Source organism: Tachysurus vachellii, chromosome 14 (assembly GCF_030014155.1).
Source record: "Tachysurus vachellii isolate PV-2020 chromosome 14, HZAU_Pvac_v1, whole genome shotgun sequence".
Lineage (NCBI taxonomy): Eukaryota > Metazoa > Chordata > Actinopteri > Siluriformes > Bagridae > Tachysurus > Tachysurus vachellii.
In genome coordinates this window covers 953,312-971,768 of record NC_083473.1, presented here as the reverse complement: position 1 = coordinate 971,768, position 18,457 = coordinate 953,312, and the positions used below count along the sequence as shown (strand labels likewise).

The 18,457-nt window shown below is 47.6% G+C and overlaps 2 protein-coding genes across 2 annotated transcripts in view; both read right to left on the bottom strand.

Moving 5' to 3' along the window:
• Positions 1–18,457, bottom strand: part of LOC132857248 (uncharacterized) — a 246,149-nt gene that overhangs the window by 41,648 nt on the left and 186,044 nt on the right. The gene's annotated exons all lie outside the window — the stretch shown is intronic.
• Positions 3,412–5,721, bottom strand: LOC132857315 (uncharacterized). Its single transcript, XM_060887287.1, has one exon. The coding sequence runs from the start codon at positions 5,491–5,493 to the stop codon at positions 3,412–3,414; it is 2,082 nt and encodes a 693-aa protein (XP_060743270.1). The 5' UTR covers positions 5,494–5,721.

The window sequence follows — 18,457 nt, the reverse complement described above, 5'->3', positions numbered from 1 at the left end:
AAATTCACCTGTTTGACTTGTACATACTTTCAATTCATTTGGAGGCTAATTAGGCTTATTCCCCATTTGCAAACCAAATCCCTGCCCATCAAATTAATTGGGCAGCATTCAGATAGCAGAAAAGAAAATGTGAATGACTGTTGTTTATCCCCAACACACCTTAAGGGTGCTGTAATTTTTCTTTCACGTTAATCCCAGACGCTCCAACTGAATTCGGGGATCTACCACTCATTTTTGGCATCTTACTCAACTCATGTAATTTGATCAGAGTTTCCTGCACCAGAATCTACTAAAAACACAATGTCTTTTCCCTTTTTACATTCAATGTGTGCACTGGCATGTGCTTGTAGGCATCTAAATTGTACTTTGCATATATGCCTTGTGGAGTATATTTCTTTTCAAGAAAATCAATAGCATTCAAAACATTAGCATTTAAGTCAGAGTCAGAAGTTAGCTGAAGCATTTCCTCATTGCATAGCATCAAAGATTTTGAATCACCCATCCCTTCAGGACTGACCTCCTCGACCTGAGATGTTGATGGTCATGCACTTTCATTGTCGTGTTTCTTAGGGCATTCCCTTGCCCAGTGATCTTGTCCTCTGCAAATAAAACATCCACTCTCTCCCGCTCTTCCTCTTCTGCCTCCTCCTCTTTGTGTTTGAGACCTCACCACGGCTTGCATCATTGTCAGCTGAACTGTGTGGGTTCACGCGTCTCTCTTTTTTTTTACTACTCCTTCTTACTTTGTGTGAGCAGCTTTTCCGCATGCAGAGCATGTTGTATGATGAGGCTCAGCTTTCCAGTGTCTCACGTGATGCATAGGTTTTTCACCTTGTCAGATATTCAAGTCAAGAGTCAAGTCAAGAAGCTTTTATTGTCATTTCAACCATATATAGCTGTTGCAGTACATAGTGAAATGAGACAACGTTTCTCCAGGATCAAGGTGCTACATAAAACAAAGACAGGGCTAAAGACATGTAAGTAGTCTTAGCCACATAAAGTGCAACCTGGTGCAAACAGTGCAGGACAAGACAAACAAGACAGACAAGACAGTGCAGGACAAGAGACAGTGCAGGACAAGAGACAGTGCAGACACAAAGTTACAAGACAATACAAAAAGTACAAAAAATGCAATACACAAAAGACAATAAATATTAAACAGTAACAGAAACAGCGCTGACCGACCAGTGTTAATACTGTATGTGAATACTGAATGTTCAAACAATATTTCGTGCAGTAACATTAGAATGAACACAGTTTCTTAGCAGCAGGTCCTTGGGATATATAGAATTGTGCAAAAAAACAGCAAATGTCTGAAATATTATATAGTATGTGCGAAATGGCTGAGATATTGTACAATATGTGCAAAAACGGCTGAAATGTTGGGACAGTTTGTGCAAAAACAGCAGAAAAGGTGTGCAAAACAGCATGTAAACAGTTTGCTGGATTGTAAGCAGCATGTAAACAGTATGTTGTGTCAGTGTGTGTGTTTTGTGAGGGTCTATGCAGTCCATACAGATGATGTGTGTATGTTGTGCTCAGTGCAGTACAGTTCAGTTATTGAGAAGTCTGATGGCTTGTGGGAAGAAACTGTTACACAGTCTGGTCGTGAGGGCCCGAATGCTTCGGTACCTTTTTGCAGATGGCAGGAGGGTGAAGAGTGTGTGTGAGGGGTGTGTGAGGTCCACAATGCTGTTGGCTTTGCGGATGCAGCGTGTGGTGTAAGTGTCTGTGATAGAGGGAAGAGAGACCCCAATTATCTTCTATTCAATTCAATTCAATTCAATTCAAGTTTATTTGTATAGCGCTTTTTACAATGGACATTGTCACAAAGCAGCTTTACAGAACATAAACATAAAACAAAAGATAAACATAAGGAGAAGTATAAAGAATTAATATAATAAAAATTCAAGATATATACAGTTCACAGTGTGTATGTATGTATGTATGTGTGTATGTGTATTTGTCCCCAATGAGCAAGTCTGAGGGCTCAGGCAACAGTGGCAAGGAAAAACGTTGGGTTACTTAACGTAATCCCCGGTTCTTTGATAACAGAGTGAGGTGTTTCACTATGGGAATCGCTTTGGGCGTGACCAACTACGGAAGCTCTTATGACACCACGTCTGTCTTTGACAGACAGGTCGACCTGCGACCAGACTCCGCCTTGCCTATATCAGCCAGGTCGACCCCTGTCTTCGTCATTAACGAGATTTCTTCCCGTCCAAGTGCAAGGAGGGAAGTGCTGGTGAAACACCTCACTCTGTTATCAAAGAACCGGGGATTACGTTAAGTAACCCAACGTTCTTTTTCTAACTTCGCTCGGTGTTTCACTATGGGAGATATAGACAGCTCCCGGATTGCACCCATATTACTGTTTCCAAACGGGTACAGCAGTACCGGCCCCCAGCACCGCGTGTGCTAAGGACGGTCCCGAAACGTCCAGCCTATAGAATCGTACAAACGTATGCGGCGTTGCCCAACTCGCCGCCGAGCAAATGTCCAGAACGGAAACTCCCTTGAGTAAAGCCCACGACGTGGCCATACCCCTAGTGGAGTGGGCTCTCAAGCCCGCAGGGGGCTGAAGACCTCTGCAACCATACGCCACAGATATCGCCTCCACAATCCAGTGGGACAGCCGCTGCCGAGATAACGGCTTCCCTGTGTGGGGAGTAGCCCAAGACACAAACAGCTGGTCACAAGTTCTGAAACCAGCTGTCCTGCCCACATACGCCCGAAGAGCCCGCACCGGGCATAATGCATTGAGTTTCCGCTCCTCCGGAGAAGAAAACGGTGGAGGATGAAAAGCCGCCAGTTCAGTAGACGGGCACCTATATGTCGACTCCAAAACCTTGGGCACAAACGCAGGGTTAGGACGGAAAGAAACTTTAGTGAGCCCCGGAGCGAACTGTAAGCAAGACGGGCTAACCGACAAAGCATGTAAATCACTCACACGCTTGGCTGTCACCAAAGCCAGGAGCAGTGCCGTCTTAAGAGAGAGATACTTAAGACTCACCGCCTCTATCGGCTCAAAAGGATGTTGGGACAGGGCTTCTAAGACGATGGGCAGATCCCATAAAGGAACCATCTGCCTAGACACCGGCCGTATGCGGCGCGCCCCCTTCATAAAACGACTTATTAAAGGGTGCTGGCCTGCCGACCTGTCACCAAAACCTACATGGCAGGCTGAAATAGCCGCCAGGTACACCTTAATGGTGGAGAAAGCCTTCCTTTTATCAAGCAGATCCTGGAGGAAGCATAATATATCCCTAACAGAGCACTGAAAAGGGATAATCACTCTCCGCCCACACCATTCCTCAAAAACACGCCATTTATTGCTATAAAGAGCGCGGGTAGAAGAGGCCCTCGCACTCTGAATAGTCTGTATAACTGACGAGGGCAAGCCAGCCGCATTCAGATTCCACCTCTCACGGGCCAGGCCCAGAGGGCTAACATGTCCGGATGAGGATGGTAAATCTCCCCCCCCGCCTGAGACAGGAGGTCCCTCCGTGGGGGGAGGGGCCACGGCTGCCCCGACAATAGCTGGACAATCTCCGCCACCCAATGTCGGGATGGCCAGCGCGGGGCTACCAGAATCAATGACAGACACCGCTCCCTCACTCTGGCTAAAGTGGGGGAGATTAAGCTCAGAGGGGGAAACGCATACAGAAGCACGTCCGGCCATCGATGGGCCAAAGCATCCACACCCAACGGTGCATTTGCGTCCACCAGGGAGAAATACAGAGGGCAATGAGCGTTTTCTCGCGAGGCGAAGAGATCGACGGCAGCCTGACCGTACCTCTGCCATATCTGGCTGACCACCTGAGGATGGAGTTTCCACTCTCCGTACAGGGGATTTCCCCTGGACAGTAAATCCGCCCCTCTGTTCAAGATCCCCGGAACGTGAGTCGCCCGGAGGGACAGAAGCCGTGTGTCGCACCACACGATCAGCTTCGTCGCCAACCGATGCAACTGAAGGGAGCGTGTGCCCCCCTGACGGTTGATGTAAGCAACCACCGTGGTGTTGTCCGTTTTCACTAAAACATGCCGACCTCTGAGGAAACTCAGAAAATGTTTCAGTGCCAGCCACACCGCCAACAGCTCCAAATAGTTTATATGTTCGTGCACCAACTGTGGTGGCCACGCGCCGTTCACAGTCCTGCCCATTAGGGTTGCACCCCAACCCTTCAATGACGCGTCCGTTGTCAAAGTTATTCTCGATGACACCGCCCCTAAGGGAATCCCCGATCTGAACGTCACAGGGCCTTTCCAGTGTCTGAGCGCTTCGACGCACGCATGAGTGACTCTCACCGGTCGGCTGAGATGCCGGCGAGAGCACAGACGCAAGCGCGCGATCCAGCGCTGAAAATCCCTCATTTTGAGTAGCCCCAAACGCACTACCGCGATCACCGAAGCCATCAGCCCCAGCATTCGCAAGCACAGCCTGTACGGGACTACTCGTCCCCTCTGAAAACGAGCGAGACATTGTGTGAAAGACGCTATTCTCTCTTCCGTCAACGTGACTCGATACGAAAGGGAGTCCAAGCCGAGCCCTAAATACTCCGTATGTTGAGAGGGCACCAGCCGGCTCTTCATCATGTTTATCCTGAAACCCAGGTCTCTGAGGTGATACAGGACAATCTCTGCGTCTCTTATGGCTCGCTCCCTTGACGACGAGCATATCAGATAATCGTCTATGTAAGACAATATCCTTATGCCCTTGTCCCTCAACGGGAACAGGGCTGCCATCACACACTTGGTAAAAACCCTCGGAGCTAATGATAGCCCGAACGGTATAGTTTGAAATTCGTATGCTGTGCCCCGGTATGCAAACCTGAGGAATTTCCTGTGAGAGGGATAAATATCTATGTGGAAGTACGCGTCCGCCAGATCTATCGTAACAAACCAATCGCCTGGACGAATCGATCGACACAGCACCTTGTGTGTCAGCATTTTGAATGAATACTTTCTGAGGTGCTTGTTCAATACACGTAGATCCAAAATGGGACGGAGGGCTGAACCGCCTTTCTTTGGAACTACGAAATAACAGGAATAGAAGCCCTGACAGCTTTCCTCCCCGTGTACCACTCTGATTGCCTGCTTGTGCAGGAGGGTTTCGATTTCGGCCGTCAACACACGAGCCGATTCTCCCTCGGCCACTGACATGATCAGCCCGTTGAATCGAGGCGGTTTCATGGCAAATTGGAGCCTGTATCCCCGTGACACTGTTGCTAAAACCCACGGATGAGCCACGCATGCGTGCCAGCTGGCTATGCGGGTCGAGAGAAGGCCCCCGTACACTTCCGCCCCGCCATCGTCGCGCAGTGATGACGTCATCACACGCGCCGTGCGGGCCCCCGCTGACGGGGAAGCGAGCACTGCCCCCAGCGGAGGGACTGGGGGAGCGCATTCCATGCCTTTGCATTTTTCGGGATTTTTTAGACATATCGCCCTCGGCTGTTTGCCTGGCTGCGATAGTGCAACATTTATTTCCATGTGTCTCGAACCCGGGGAGCATATCGCCCTCAGCCCGTGGCTTGGCTGCGATAATGCATGCTTTATTATGAATTCCCCTGTGTGTGTGAGTGCTTGGTGACACCGCACATGGCTCTGACCTCCCTCTCTTCGTTGAACTGGAGGAGAGCGAACATAATGAGCCCCTAACAAACTCAGAACAGAAGGGCTGAACTCCCGCCTTCTTCTCTTCGCCGGCGGAGAGAGAAGGACCGGGGAAAACCTGTGCGTCAGGTCGCACGCTTTTTCTTCCGTTCCTCGGGGTGGGGCGGACGGTTCCTAGCCGCCGCGGCCGCAAAAGAATGCTTACCCCAAGGTCCGGAGCCATCTGGACGCGGTCGCTGACCGACCTGTCCGCTGTGAGCTGGTCTCACAGCTCTCGCGGCCATCGGCCTCCCCCTCGATGCTGCGGCTGCTGCGAAGCCCTGCCGCGTCGGCTGAGGGGGTGGTCGCGCCGCCTGCTTGCGCGGCAAACAGAGGTGAAAAGCCTCATCCTGCTGTTTTCTGAGGGTGCTGGTTTCTCTCATTTTCTCGAGAGCGGGCCCGAATAAGCCCTTAGTCAGGTCGTAAGGGGCATCCATCACCTCCGCTTTCTGAGCGTCGCCCAGGCCTGACAGGTTTAACCACAGCGCTCTCTCACCTGACACGGCCAGGCCCATTACGTGGCCACAGCCCTGAACCGCGCCGCGTGAGGAGCGCAAAATCAGGTCGTTCACCACACAGATCTCGTCCCAGAGCGCCGGGTTCGGTACACCCGAGTCCAACTGGCGCCCCATCTCCTCCAAAATCTCCGCTTGATATGCTGACAGCAAAGTCACAGCATTCAGCGAACATACGGACTGCCCCGCGTATTTGTACATCCTCTGAAAGGTCGCGGCGGTCAAGCGGTCCGTCTTACTTGGCAGTGAAAACTGCGATGAGGAGGAAACAGATTGCCGATTCGGATGGAGGTGGAACGCCACCGAAGGCTCCACCGCTGGGGGTCCGGCCAACCCCAGCTCCTCCATCCCCTGAATCTCCAACATCGAGTGTCCCTTGGTGGGGAGCTTACTCTTAAAGGGGCTAGACCAATACCGAGACATCTCCGTCATGCACGCAGGCACGGCAGGCAAGAGCTGTCTCGCTGCCGAGTGGGTCGGCGGCAGCCTTTTCCCATCGTAAAGGTCTCTCACGGCACCTTCGGCAGCTTTGGCGGCTGGCCAGGCCAGATTTTCACCGGCAATGACGCACAGTGAGCGCATGTCTGCGGGTCCGCTAGCGACGTCTGAGCGTGCTTCGGGCCCATACACACTATGCACATAGGATGAGGGTCCCTGCCCGAGATGGTAGCTCCACATGATGATGGACAAGGGCGGGATACAGCCTCCTTAGTCTTCGACTCATGCCCTTTGGCGGGGGTAATTGCCGTCGACATAGCGTAGTCTAAAGACTCGTCACAACACGTTAGCCTGTTAGACTGTGGATTAAACCTCCGGTAGGTCCGCCTTGACGCGTAGACCGAAGCAAATTAGATGCTATCTACCGCTGTAACTAAACACGCAGCAGGAGGTAAGAATAGCTCGCCACGACGCGGACGCTACTCCAAGTGTAGGGTTGTCACTCACCACAATCCCTCTACTGATGTCGCGTTCGGCGACGGAGTCCAATAACGGTCCGTCTATTGAACAGTTAAGCAAGATCAGCAGGTCGGGATGCGCTGAGAGAGCTTGCTGCAGTCTCCCACGGGAAGAAAGCGCGAATGACGAAGACAGGGGTCGACCTGGCTGATATAGGCAAGGCGGAGTCTGGTCGCAGGTCGACCTGTCTGTCAAAGACAGACGTGGTGTCATAAGAGCTTCCGTAGTTGGTCACGCCCAAAGCGATTCCCATAGTGAAACACCGAGCGAAGTTAGAAAAAGAACTCCCTTAGATTGGTAAAGGAAGAAACCTTGAGAGGAACCAGACTCAAGGGGAACCCATCCTCATATGGGTGACACTAGATGGTGTGGTTACAAATATACAAGTATCACAGAGTCCAACTGGAGCCGGTAGATCTGTAGATGTCTCAGGGTTCTCACAGAGTCAGCCTTGTCTCAGTGGAGGTCCAGAAATTTCAACGCACGGAAGACGATCTTAGCATGGGTGTCTCAGCATGGGTAGAAAAAGAGAAGAGAAGAGCAGTGCAGAGGGATTAACATATCTGCTGTTCATAAGAATGTGCAAGTCTAGTGTGATAGTGCACAATATTTATGGGATGTATTATGTGTACGCCTGACTAAAGAGATGAGTTTTCAATCTACATTTAAACTGTGAAAGTGTGTCTGAGCCCCGAACACTATCAGGAAGGCTATTCCAAAGTTTGGGAGCTAAATAAGAGAACGCTCTTCCGCCTTTAGTAGACTTAGATATTCTGGGGACTACCAGGAGTCCTGAGTTTTGTGATCTCAGAGAGCGTGAAGGATTGTAACGTGTTAGAAGACTAGTTAGATACATGGGAGCTAAACCATTAAGAGCCTTGTACGTAAGTAGCAGCGGTTTGTAATCAATTCTAAACTTAACAGGTAGCCAGTGTAGAGATGATAAAATTGGGGTTATATGGTCATACTTTCTTGTCCTAGTGAGAACTCTGGCCGCTGCATTTTGGACTAACTGTAGCCTATTTATTAAAGATGCAGGACAACCACCTAGTAATGCATTACAATAGTCCAGTCTAGAGGTCATGAAAGCGTGAACTAGCTTCTCAGCATCAGATACAGACAGGATGTTTCTCAGCTTGGCAATATTTCTGAGGTGGAAGAAGGCTGTTTTTGTGGTTTGGGCGACGTGATTTTCAAAAGACAAGTTACTGTCTAATATAACACCCAGGTCTTTCACTGTCGAGCTACTAGTAACAGTACATCCCTCTAAATGGAAATTAAGTTGTGAGAGTTTCTGTGTACTAGTTTTTGGGCCTATAAGTAGTGTTTCTGTCTTATCAGAGTTTAACAACAGAAAGTTACAGCTCATCCAGTCTTTTATCTCTCTAAGGCATTGAGTTAATTTCGACAATTTAGTTATTTCATCTGGTTTTGAGGAGATGTATAACTGTGTGTCGTCGGCATAGCAATGGAAGCTAATCCCATGTCTTCTAATAATGTTCCCTAATGGAAGCATGTATATCGAGAAAAGCAGAGGTCCTAGAACTGATCCTTGAGGGACTCCATAATTAACTGGTAATAAGCTGGAGGATTCACCATTTAATTCTACAAAATGGTATCGATCAGACAGGTAGGATCTAAACCAACTTAAAGCCTGTCCATGAATACCTGTGTAATTTTGTAAGCGATCTAGGAGAATGTTGTGATCTATAGTGTCGAATGCAGCACTAAGGTCAAGTAGAACTAATAGTGACATACAGTCTTTGTCCGAAGCTAAGAACAAGTCGTTTGTAACTTTAACAAGTGCAGTTTCTGTGCTATGATGGGGCCTGAAACCTGACTGAAACTCTTCGAGGATATTGTTCTCCTGTAAGAAGGAGCTCAGTTGAACAGACACAACCTTTTCTAGTATTTTAGACATAAACGGAAGGTGTGAAATCGGTCTGTAATTTGAAAGTCCATTAGGATCTAAATTAGGTTTCTTAATGAGTGGCCTAATAACTGCCAACTTGAAGGATTTAGGGACGTGACCTAAAGATAACGAGGAGTTAATAATATTAAGAAGAGGCTCACCGGCTTTATGTAACACTTCTTTCAGTAGTTTAGTTGGAATGGGGTCTAGTGAACAAGTTGTTGATTTAGCTGTAGTAATAAGTTTAACTAACTCTTCCTGACCTGTACTTGTAAAGCAATGTAGTTGTGTGTTTAGAACCTTAGGTGAGACCGGGATGCTAGTTGCTCTTATGTGTTGAGCGTCACCTATTTTATTCCTGATACTTTCGATTTTATCTTCTCCAAGTTCGCCAATGCTAACAAATGCTAACGCCAATGCTATGTTCGCCAATCGTCTTCTCCGCTGTCCTCACAATCCGCTGCAGGGTCTTGCGATCTGAGATGGTGCAGTTCCCGAACCAGACAGTGATGCAGCTGCTCAGGATGCTCTCAATGGTCCCTCTGCAGAACATGGTCAGGATGGGGGGAGGGAGATGTGCCTTTCTCAGCCTTCGTAGGAAGTAGAGATGCTGCTGGGCTTTCCTGGTGATGGCGCTGGTGTTGAGTGACCATGTGGCTAAGACTACTTACAAGTCTTTAGCCCTGTCTTTGTTTCTATGTAGCACCTTGATCCTGGAGAAACGTTGTCTCATTTCACTATGTACTGCAACAGCTATATATGGTTGAAATGACAATAAAAGCTTCTTGACTTGACTTGACTTGACTCTTGAGGTTCTCTGCTAGATGAACACCAAGAAATTTGGTGCTCTTGATGATCTCTACAGGTGATCCGTCAATGTTCAGCAGAGAGTAGTCACTCCGTGCTCTCCTGAAGTCCACAACCATCATAGTTGTATCGACATTCAGAGAAAGGTTGTTGGCTCTACACCAGGCAGTTAGTTGTTGCACCTCCTCCTTGTATGCTGACTCGTTGTTCTTGTTGATGAGACCCACCACGGTCGTGTCATTGGCGAACTTGATAATATTATTCGATCTGTGCATTGCTGCACAGTCGTGAGTCAGCAGAGTGAACAGTAGTGGACTGAGCACGCAGCCTTGAGGAGCTCCAGTGTTCAGTGTGGTGGTGCTGGAGATGCTGTTCCCGATCCGGACTGACTGAGGTCTCCCAGTCAGGAAGTCCAGGATCCAGTTGCAGAGGGAGGTGTTTAGTCCCAGCAGGCTCAGCTTCCCAAACAGGTGCTGAGGGATGATTGTATTGAATGCTGAACTAAAGTCTATGAACAGCATTCGTACATAAGTGTCTTTATTGTCCAGGTGGGTGAGGGCTAAGTGGAGGGCTGTGGCAATGGCATCGTCTGTGGAGCGGTTTGGACGATACGCTAACTGTAAGGGGTCCAGTGAGGGTGGTAGCTGGGTCTTGATGTGCCTCATGAGGAGCTTCTCGAAGCACTTCATAACTATGGGTGTGAGTGCAACGGGACGATAGTCATTGAGGCAGGACACTGTAAACGTCTTTGGGACAGGAACGATGGTGGTAGTTTTGAGGCACGTAGGAACAACGGCGCTGCTCAAGGAAATGTTGAAGATGTCCGTAAAGACATCCGCTAGCTGTTCTGCACATTCTCTGAGCACCCTGCCAGGAATGTTGTCTGGTCCAGCAGCCTTCCGTGGTTTAACTCTGCATAGAATTCGTTCAACGCGTCTGGGAGGGAGGCGTCGCTATCACAAGCAGGTGAAGCTGTCTTGTAGTTTGTGATCGCCTGTATGCCCTGCCACATGCGCCGGGTGTCTCCGCTGTCCTGGAAGTGGCTGTGGATTGTCTGGGCGTGTGCGCGCTTTGCCTCTCTGATGGCTCGTGACAGTTTGGCCCTTGCTGTTCTTAGGGCCGCCCTGTCCCCTGTTCTGAAGGCTAGGTCTCTAGTCCTCAGCAGAGCACGCACATTAGCAGTCATCCACGGCTTCTGGTTGGAGCATGTAGTGATGGTCTTGGAGATGGTCATGTCGTCAATGCACTTGCCGATGTAACTGGTCACTGATGACGCGTACTCCTCCAAGTTGACAGAGTCACCGTTGGTTGCGGCCTCCCTGAAGATATTCCAGTCAGTGCACTCAAAGCAGTCCTGAAGAGCAGAGGTGGCTCCTGCTGGCCAGGTTTTCATCTGCTTCATAACCGGTTTTGAGCGTCTGACGAGTGGTCTGTATGCTGAAATAAGCATAACAGTGATGTGGTCTGAGTAGCCGAGGTGGGGGCGGGGCTCCGCACGGTACGTGCCAGGAATGTTTGTGTAAACAATATCCAGCGTGTTTTCACCTCTCGTAGCAAAGTCCACATGTTGATGGAATTTAGGGAGCACTGACTTGAGATTTGCATGGTTGAAATCTCCGGCGATGATAACAAGTCCGTCGGGGTGAACATTCTGTAGGTCGCTAATAGCTCCGTAAAGCTCACTTAGTGCCTCTTTAGCATTAGCGCTAGGAGGAATGTAAACTCCGACAATGTAAACAGTAGTAAATTCCCGTGGTAAATAAAATGGTCTGCATCTAACAGTCACAAACTCCACTGACGATGAGCAGTAACTAGAAACAAGCACAGAGTTCTTGCACCAATCCGTGTTGATATAAACACACACACCACCACCTCGAGTCTTACCGCACAGAGCTGCATTTCTGCTGGCTCTAAATGAAGTTAGCCCGTCCAGTTGAATGGTGGCGTCCGGAACTCTGTCGTTGAGCCACGTCGCCGTGAAAACAAACACGCAGCAGTTTCTAATCTCTCTACGTGTAGAGCATTCGAGTCGGATGTAGTCCAGTTTATTGTCCAGGGAGCAAACGTTGGCTAGTAGAATGGGCGGGAGAGCCGGCCGGCTAGGGTTTATTTTTAGCCTAGCACGGACACCTGCCCGCTTACCGTGCTTCCGCTTCCTCGCGCACCGCTTTCGGTGTCCCCTCTCCTGGTCTCTGGTATCAGGCGGTACCGGGGACTGGAGGCCCGGTCTCCGCAGCAAGCCGAGGTCACGTAGCCTATACAGTACATCATTGTGCAGGTTGGTTGTTACACGATTTCTGTACTTTATTAGGTCCTGATGGTTGTATACATGAACACCGCTGTCCCTGGCATCCATGTAGAAGCAATGGTCGGGCTAAAAACCGTAAATAAAAACGTAGAAAATGTAAATAGCACCGTATTGAATCCGGAGAGGCCGCTGCGTGCTACTGCCGCGCCGCCATCTTGGATCAAGTTCCTGTTCATATTCCTGTGATCAGTCCATTCATGAAACTGTTTCTCAAGTGTGCTCACTGCCCCCTCACTCATATCAGTTGGGGGAATGAGGCCGCTGTGCACGTTGTGTATGTCAGTGAGGCGATGAAGATACTGAACAACTGTTCGCGCTGTCCTCCTGTTTGCACAGCGCAATCTTTGTCATATCCATCTTCAATGGAAAAGCATCACAAAAAAGCCTTACGCTTCACATAATTCCATTATGAAGTTAGAGTACGTGGCATTCCTCCCGCTCTCATGGGCTAGGTGTCTCATGCACAGATTTTCATCCAGCCTTTCATACTTAATCCGCGTTATATCTGCTGTTAGTTTTCTTCCCAGCAGGCTCCTCAGTTCAGTCCTCAGGCTCCTCAGTTCAGTTCGACTTCTCTCGGGTCAGGGAGGTGCTCATGAGCATGCTCAATGCTCTTTAGTGCCCAGGGATGGTGTAGTAGCATGGGGTCTCCATCCGGCCCCGCTACTTCCATCATGGGCATTGTAATCACACTCTGAGGTTGCTCTTTAACCTCTTCTTCAACTGGTTCAAGATCAATATTCTCCTTCTGCTTTCCTCTCTGATGTATACAATCCACGATCGGTGGGGAGAATGGACTCTTCTTCGGTTCCGCATGAGCTGGCTCCGGATCCATGCACACCTGTTGACATGACGCAGCCGCTCCCAGACGTGGTTGAGGAGGCGGTCCATCCAGGTCAGGATTGTCTGAAAAAAACTGGAGACTCTGTGAGCTTCTCATTGTACTCTGTGTATTCTGTAAATATTGTGTAAATAATCTCTTTGGAGTAGATTGTGCTTTTCTTAAATCTTTCTTGGCCTCACATGTGAAAAGATGTCCTTTACATTTACCCTGTTAGTCTTCTTATCTTTTTCAATTTGGAGTAGATAATATTTCAGTGAGTGTTTCAGGCTAACACTACTGCCATCTGGGAAGACACACTCCGTCACTCATCACATTAGTTGTGATACAGAATCAGGACCATAATCAGTTCTCATATAATTCACAATAGGTCCAGTGACACTCTTACTGAGCTTGCTCTTAGATTTACTGTCTTAGTTTATTGTTGACAGTCTCTGTGCCTGTACACTGTGCTGTGTGTGTGTACTTTATCTTTTTTGTTTTGGCCTTTTCTCTTTTCCCCTAGCCTGCTTTGCTCTCCGGAGAGTCTACGCCGAGCTCGTCAGCTCTTAGCGGCGAGACACCTTTAGCACCTAATCCCAGATTAGTGCTGTGCTTTACTTTTTATTTCTAGGCCATGCAATAGGTGCCTATCCAGGTCCCTGACCTGTCGACAGATCCAGGTCTAAATCCTGTCTTTACAGCCCTTTTCACACAGAGACATCTAACAATATAGTTTTACTATTCAACACTAATAAATTTAACTAGGGTTCTCTGGAAAAAACCCTTACAACCTTATAATTAAAAATAAATAAATTCTCTCACCTTCCACGTGTCCAATTACTTTTGATTCCAGCTTTGAGGCAGCTCACGGTGAACTCCCGAGTCCTCTCACACTCATGGCCAATTTTGCAGTTCGAGGTGAAGTTAACAGCCTCCAAGGCGCCTGCAGTTCGCCTCCTCAGGAGTTCCCATGGCCGATCCTCAAACGTGGAATCCTGCCGACTACACCAGCTTGTTGTGGAAGAAATGAGGTTTGAGAGAATTTAAAACATAAAATATCACACTGGTAGGCACGGGCAAGAGTAAAAAAGGTTTCACATATTTATTGTGTTCAGCTGTGCAGCAGGACCCAACACTCCACATGTAACATGAGAGAGGAAGGGCCCTCGTCATAGATAACATCAGGATTTTATAGACAGAATTCAAACAAAGAAGACATGTAAAAGGAAAACATCATCAACCATTGGCTTAGAAGCCTGCTCATCTTCTGACCAAGCTAGTCTGTACCTACCAAGGTCCTACGGGAACGATCTGCTGGAAGCTGTTTTAGGAAAACAACTGCAATCTCTAGTCACAATAACTACCAGACATGAGAAGTATAGAAGCATAGAAGGACAGGTTTTTATGAACATCTCTAAAGTGAAAATTTCCACTACATTATGTTCCACAAGTAGGCTGTGAGTTAGAAGAGGAAGAAAGATTCTGGAGTGAGTTAGATAAGGTGATGGAGAGTATTCCAGTTGGAGAGAGTAGTGACTGGAGCAGACTTCAACTGGAAGGGTGATGAACAGAGGTGATGAGGAGGTGATGGGCAGGTTTGGTGTTAAGGAAAGAAACCTAGAAGTACGATTTGTGGTGGACTTTGCTAAGTGGACGGACATGGCAGTAGATAACACTTATCAGAACATCAGGATATGCTCCTTTACCTAAGAAAAGCTATTCATAAAAATCTAGATTAAACCAATGTGTTTTTAGTCTGGACTTAAATACTGAGACTGTGTCTGAGTCCTGAACACTAATTGGAATGTCCCATGTCCACCAAGCTACTGCTCCTGGGCCCCTGAGCAAGGCCCTTAACCCTCAATTGCTCAGTTGTATGAATTGAAATAAATTGTAGGTCCCTATGGAAAAGGGTGTCTGCTAAATACCACAAATGTAAATGTAAATGAAGTCTGTTCCATAACTGTGGGGCTCTGTCAGAAAAAGCTCTGCCCCCTGCTGGAGGCTTTTGTACCTGAGCTACTACCAAATATTTACATTTACATTTACAACATTTGTCAGATGCCCTTATCCAGAGCGACATACGTAAGTGCTTAAATCTCTAGCATTGAATACACTCACTAAGTTACATACTTAAGATACAATGAGTTTAAAACTATTTTAAAACTTTGTTCAAAATTACAATGAAAAAGTGTCAAAGGTGTTTTTTTTTTTTTTTTAAATGCAAAAGATAAGGAAAGAAGTGCTAGTTGAAGTGTTTCCTGAATAAGTAGGTCTTCAACAGCCGCTTGAAAATAGCCAGTGACTCAGCTGTCCGGACCTCTAGGGGAAGTTCATTCCACCAACTTGGTGCCAGAACAGAGAAGAGTCTTGTAGTATACTTGCCTCTTACCCTGAGAGATGGTGGAACCAGTCGAGCAGTGCTGGTAGTTCGGAGGGTGCGGGGTGCAGTGTGAGGAGTGATGAGGGCCTTGAGGTAAGAGGGAGCTGGCCCATTTTTGGCTTTGTAGGCCAGCATCAGTGTTTTGAATCTGATGTGTGCAGCTACCGGCAGCCAGTGGAGAGATTGCAGCAGCGGAGTGGTATGCGAGAATTTTGGCAGGTTGAAAACAAGCCAGGCGGCTGCATTTTAAATCATCTGCAGAGGACAAATTGCGTTCATATGTAGACCTGCCAGCAGTGTGTTGCAGTAATCCAGTCTTGAAATTACAAGAGGCTGAACAAGTACCTGAGCAGCCTGTGTGGACAAAAATGGACGAATCCTTCTAATGTTGTAGAGAAGAAACTGACATGAGCGAGTCACATTGGCAACATGAGAGGAAAAGGACAGCTAATTGTCCAAGGTTACCCCAAAGTTGCGAGCTGTGGCTGAAGGGGAGATCAGATCGCTGTGCAAGGATACAACAAGATCATGACCTGGGGATGAATCACCTAGAATGAACAGCAGTTCAGTTTTTCTAGGATTGAGCTTTAACTGATGAGCAGTCATCCATGATGATATTTCTGCCAGACATGCTGAGATCCGATCAGAAGCTGTGGTATCTGAGGGTGGGAAAGAGCAGATAAGTTGTGTATCATCAGCATAGCAGTGGTAAGAGAACCCATGTGAGGAAATAACTTCACCAAGAGAGTGAGTATACAGGGAGAAAAAAGAGGACCAAGTACTGAGCCCTGTGGGACGCCAGTGGAGAGTCTGTGTGGAGCAGATGTTGCTCCCCTCCATGTTACCTGATATGAGCGTCCCAAGCCATTCCCATGCTGATCTGCAAATCCCAACTCCTGAGGGTGTACAAGAGAGTCTTGTGCTTGACCGTATCAAACGCTGCTGAAAGGTCAAGGAGGATAAGGAAAGATGACAGTTTGGCTGATCTAGCAGCATGTAGTTTCTCAGAGACATCCAAAAGGGATGAGCTGCTTTAAATGAGCTGCTTTAAAGCCAGACTGTTGGGATCTTGGAGGTTGTTCTGTGAGAGATAGACAGACAGTTGATTATAGACAATGCGTTCAAGAATTTTTGTAAGAAACGAGATAAGTGATACCGGTCTGTAGTTACTGATGTCTGATGGATCCAGAGCAGGTTTCTTTAGGATGGGAATAACCTCTTGCTCTCTTGAAAGTATCTGGTACCTGACCAGAGGCTATGGATCTATTGATGATAGTGGTAATGAAGGGCAGAAGGTCTTGCAAGATGGTCTGGAGCATAGTGGAAGGGAGTGGATCCAATGGGCAGGTGGTAGGATTCTAGGACTAGATGAGTTGTAAAATCTCTTCTGCTGCTACAGTTGAGAAATGCGACAACGAAGGTGTGGGGAATCCATAATCTGAGATGTAAGTGCAGTCGGGGCTGAAGTGAAGGTCCGGCAGATTTCCTCAATCTTCTCCTGGTAGAAAGAAGCAAAGTCTTCTGCAGTCAGGTAGGATGAAGGAGGAGGAGCTGAGTGGTTGAGCAGAGAAGAGATTATGTTGTGGAATTTCCGAGGGTCATGTGAGGAAGCTTCAAGTTTTTCCTTGTAGAAGGAAGTCTTGTCCAATTTCTCTCTGATGATCTTAGCTCTCTTTGATTGTTGCGCAGCACATCTGAATGCCAAGGAGCAGAACAAGAAGTTTTCTTGGGTTTAGTGGACATAGGGAAGAGGAAGTCCATAGTTGAGGAAAAAGATGAGAGGAAAGTATCTGAGTCCAAAGGTAGTAAGGAAAAAGACTCAGGATCAGGAAGAGAAGAAAGAGTGCCAGAAGCTACAGAAGAAGGGGAGACAGAGTGAAGGTTGCGGCGGGTAAGAGTGAGGGGGTGAGAGGTAGTTTTAGGTAGGGTAGGGAGTGTGATGGTGAAGGAAACCAGGTGATGATCGGAGACGTGTAGTGGGGTAGCAGTCATGTCTGTAGCTGGAGAAGGACGGGTGAAAACCAGGTCCAGGACATGGTACAGGCCTCCTTTGTGTGTGGGGATGTAGCTGTTGAGTGACTAGTGGATGCTGATAAATAGTTGTCTAATTAACAAATGTTCATACTGTTTCAGTGCTAGATCATGTCCAGCACAGTGAATGGAGGACTCATGAGGTATGCATATGTAAAAACACCCCCAGCCACTCTCCCGAGGGGGCATTCTCTGGAGTTCTAACTTCTGGGTTCCTTCCGGCTATTTAAGCAACGTCACTCAGTGCGTACCAAGCCTTTGTTTTGCCCAGTGCTCTTTGTGTGTTTTCTGTTTATAACCATTGCTTGTGATTATTTGGATTACTCTCTATTTGCCTTGCCCCGTCTGTACTTTTGCCTGGCTGACTGCCTACCTGTGTTTATTGACCTCCCTGCCTGTTCTTTTCCTGTCTATGATTCTGTATTGCGATTTGAATCTGTTTGCCTAATCTTTGTTAAAGCTGTTTATCGTACTACACATGTATTGCCGTACTTCAATACAGCATACTTTGGCAGGAAAGTTAGCAACCAACTGATCATACACAAATTCAAAATGCTACCTTACCAGAAGAGAATAAATTCAAGATACTGAGTTTAAAGCACACTTTATTTAGCCCAAATTAATCTCACATCTAATTTGACTAGAGCAAATGTGTGGCCCAAAACAACAACATATATAAGACCCATATTGATTTATTTTTCAAGACCCAGTATGTGTACTGGACTGACCCCTCGTAGTGTATATGTCAATGTTCTGAATAGTTTTTCTTTGGCCTGGACAATATATTCTTAATAAATTATTGTCTTTTCTGTTTAATTCTAATTTACCTTAAATTCTTGATCTCACTCACTCACTTATTTTCTACCGCTTATCTGAAGTACCTCGGGTCACAGGGAGCCTGTGCCTATCTCAGACGTCATCGGGCATCAAGGCAGTATACACCCTGGACGGAGTGCCAACCCATCGCAGGGCACACACACACACACACACTCTCATTCACTCACGCAAACACACACTACGGACAATTTTCCAGAGATGCCAATCAACCTACCATGCATACCTTTAG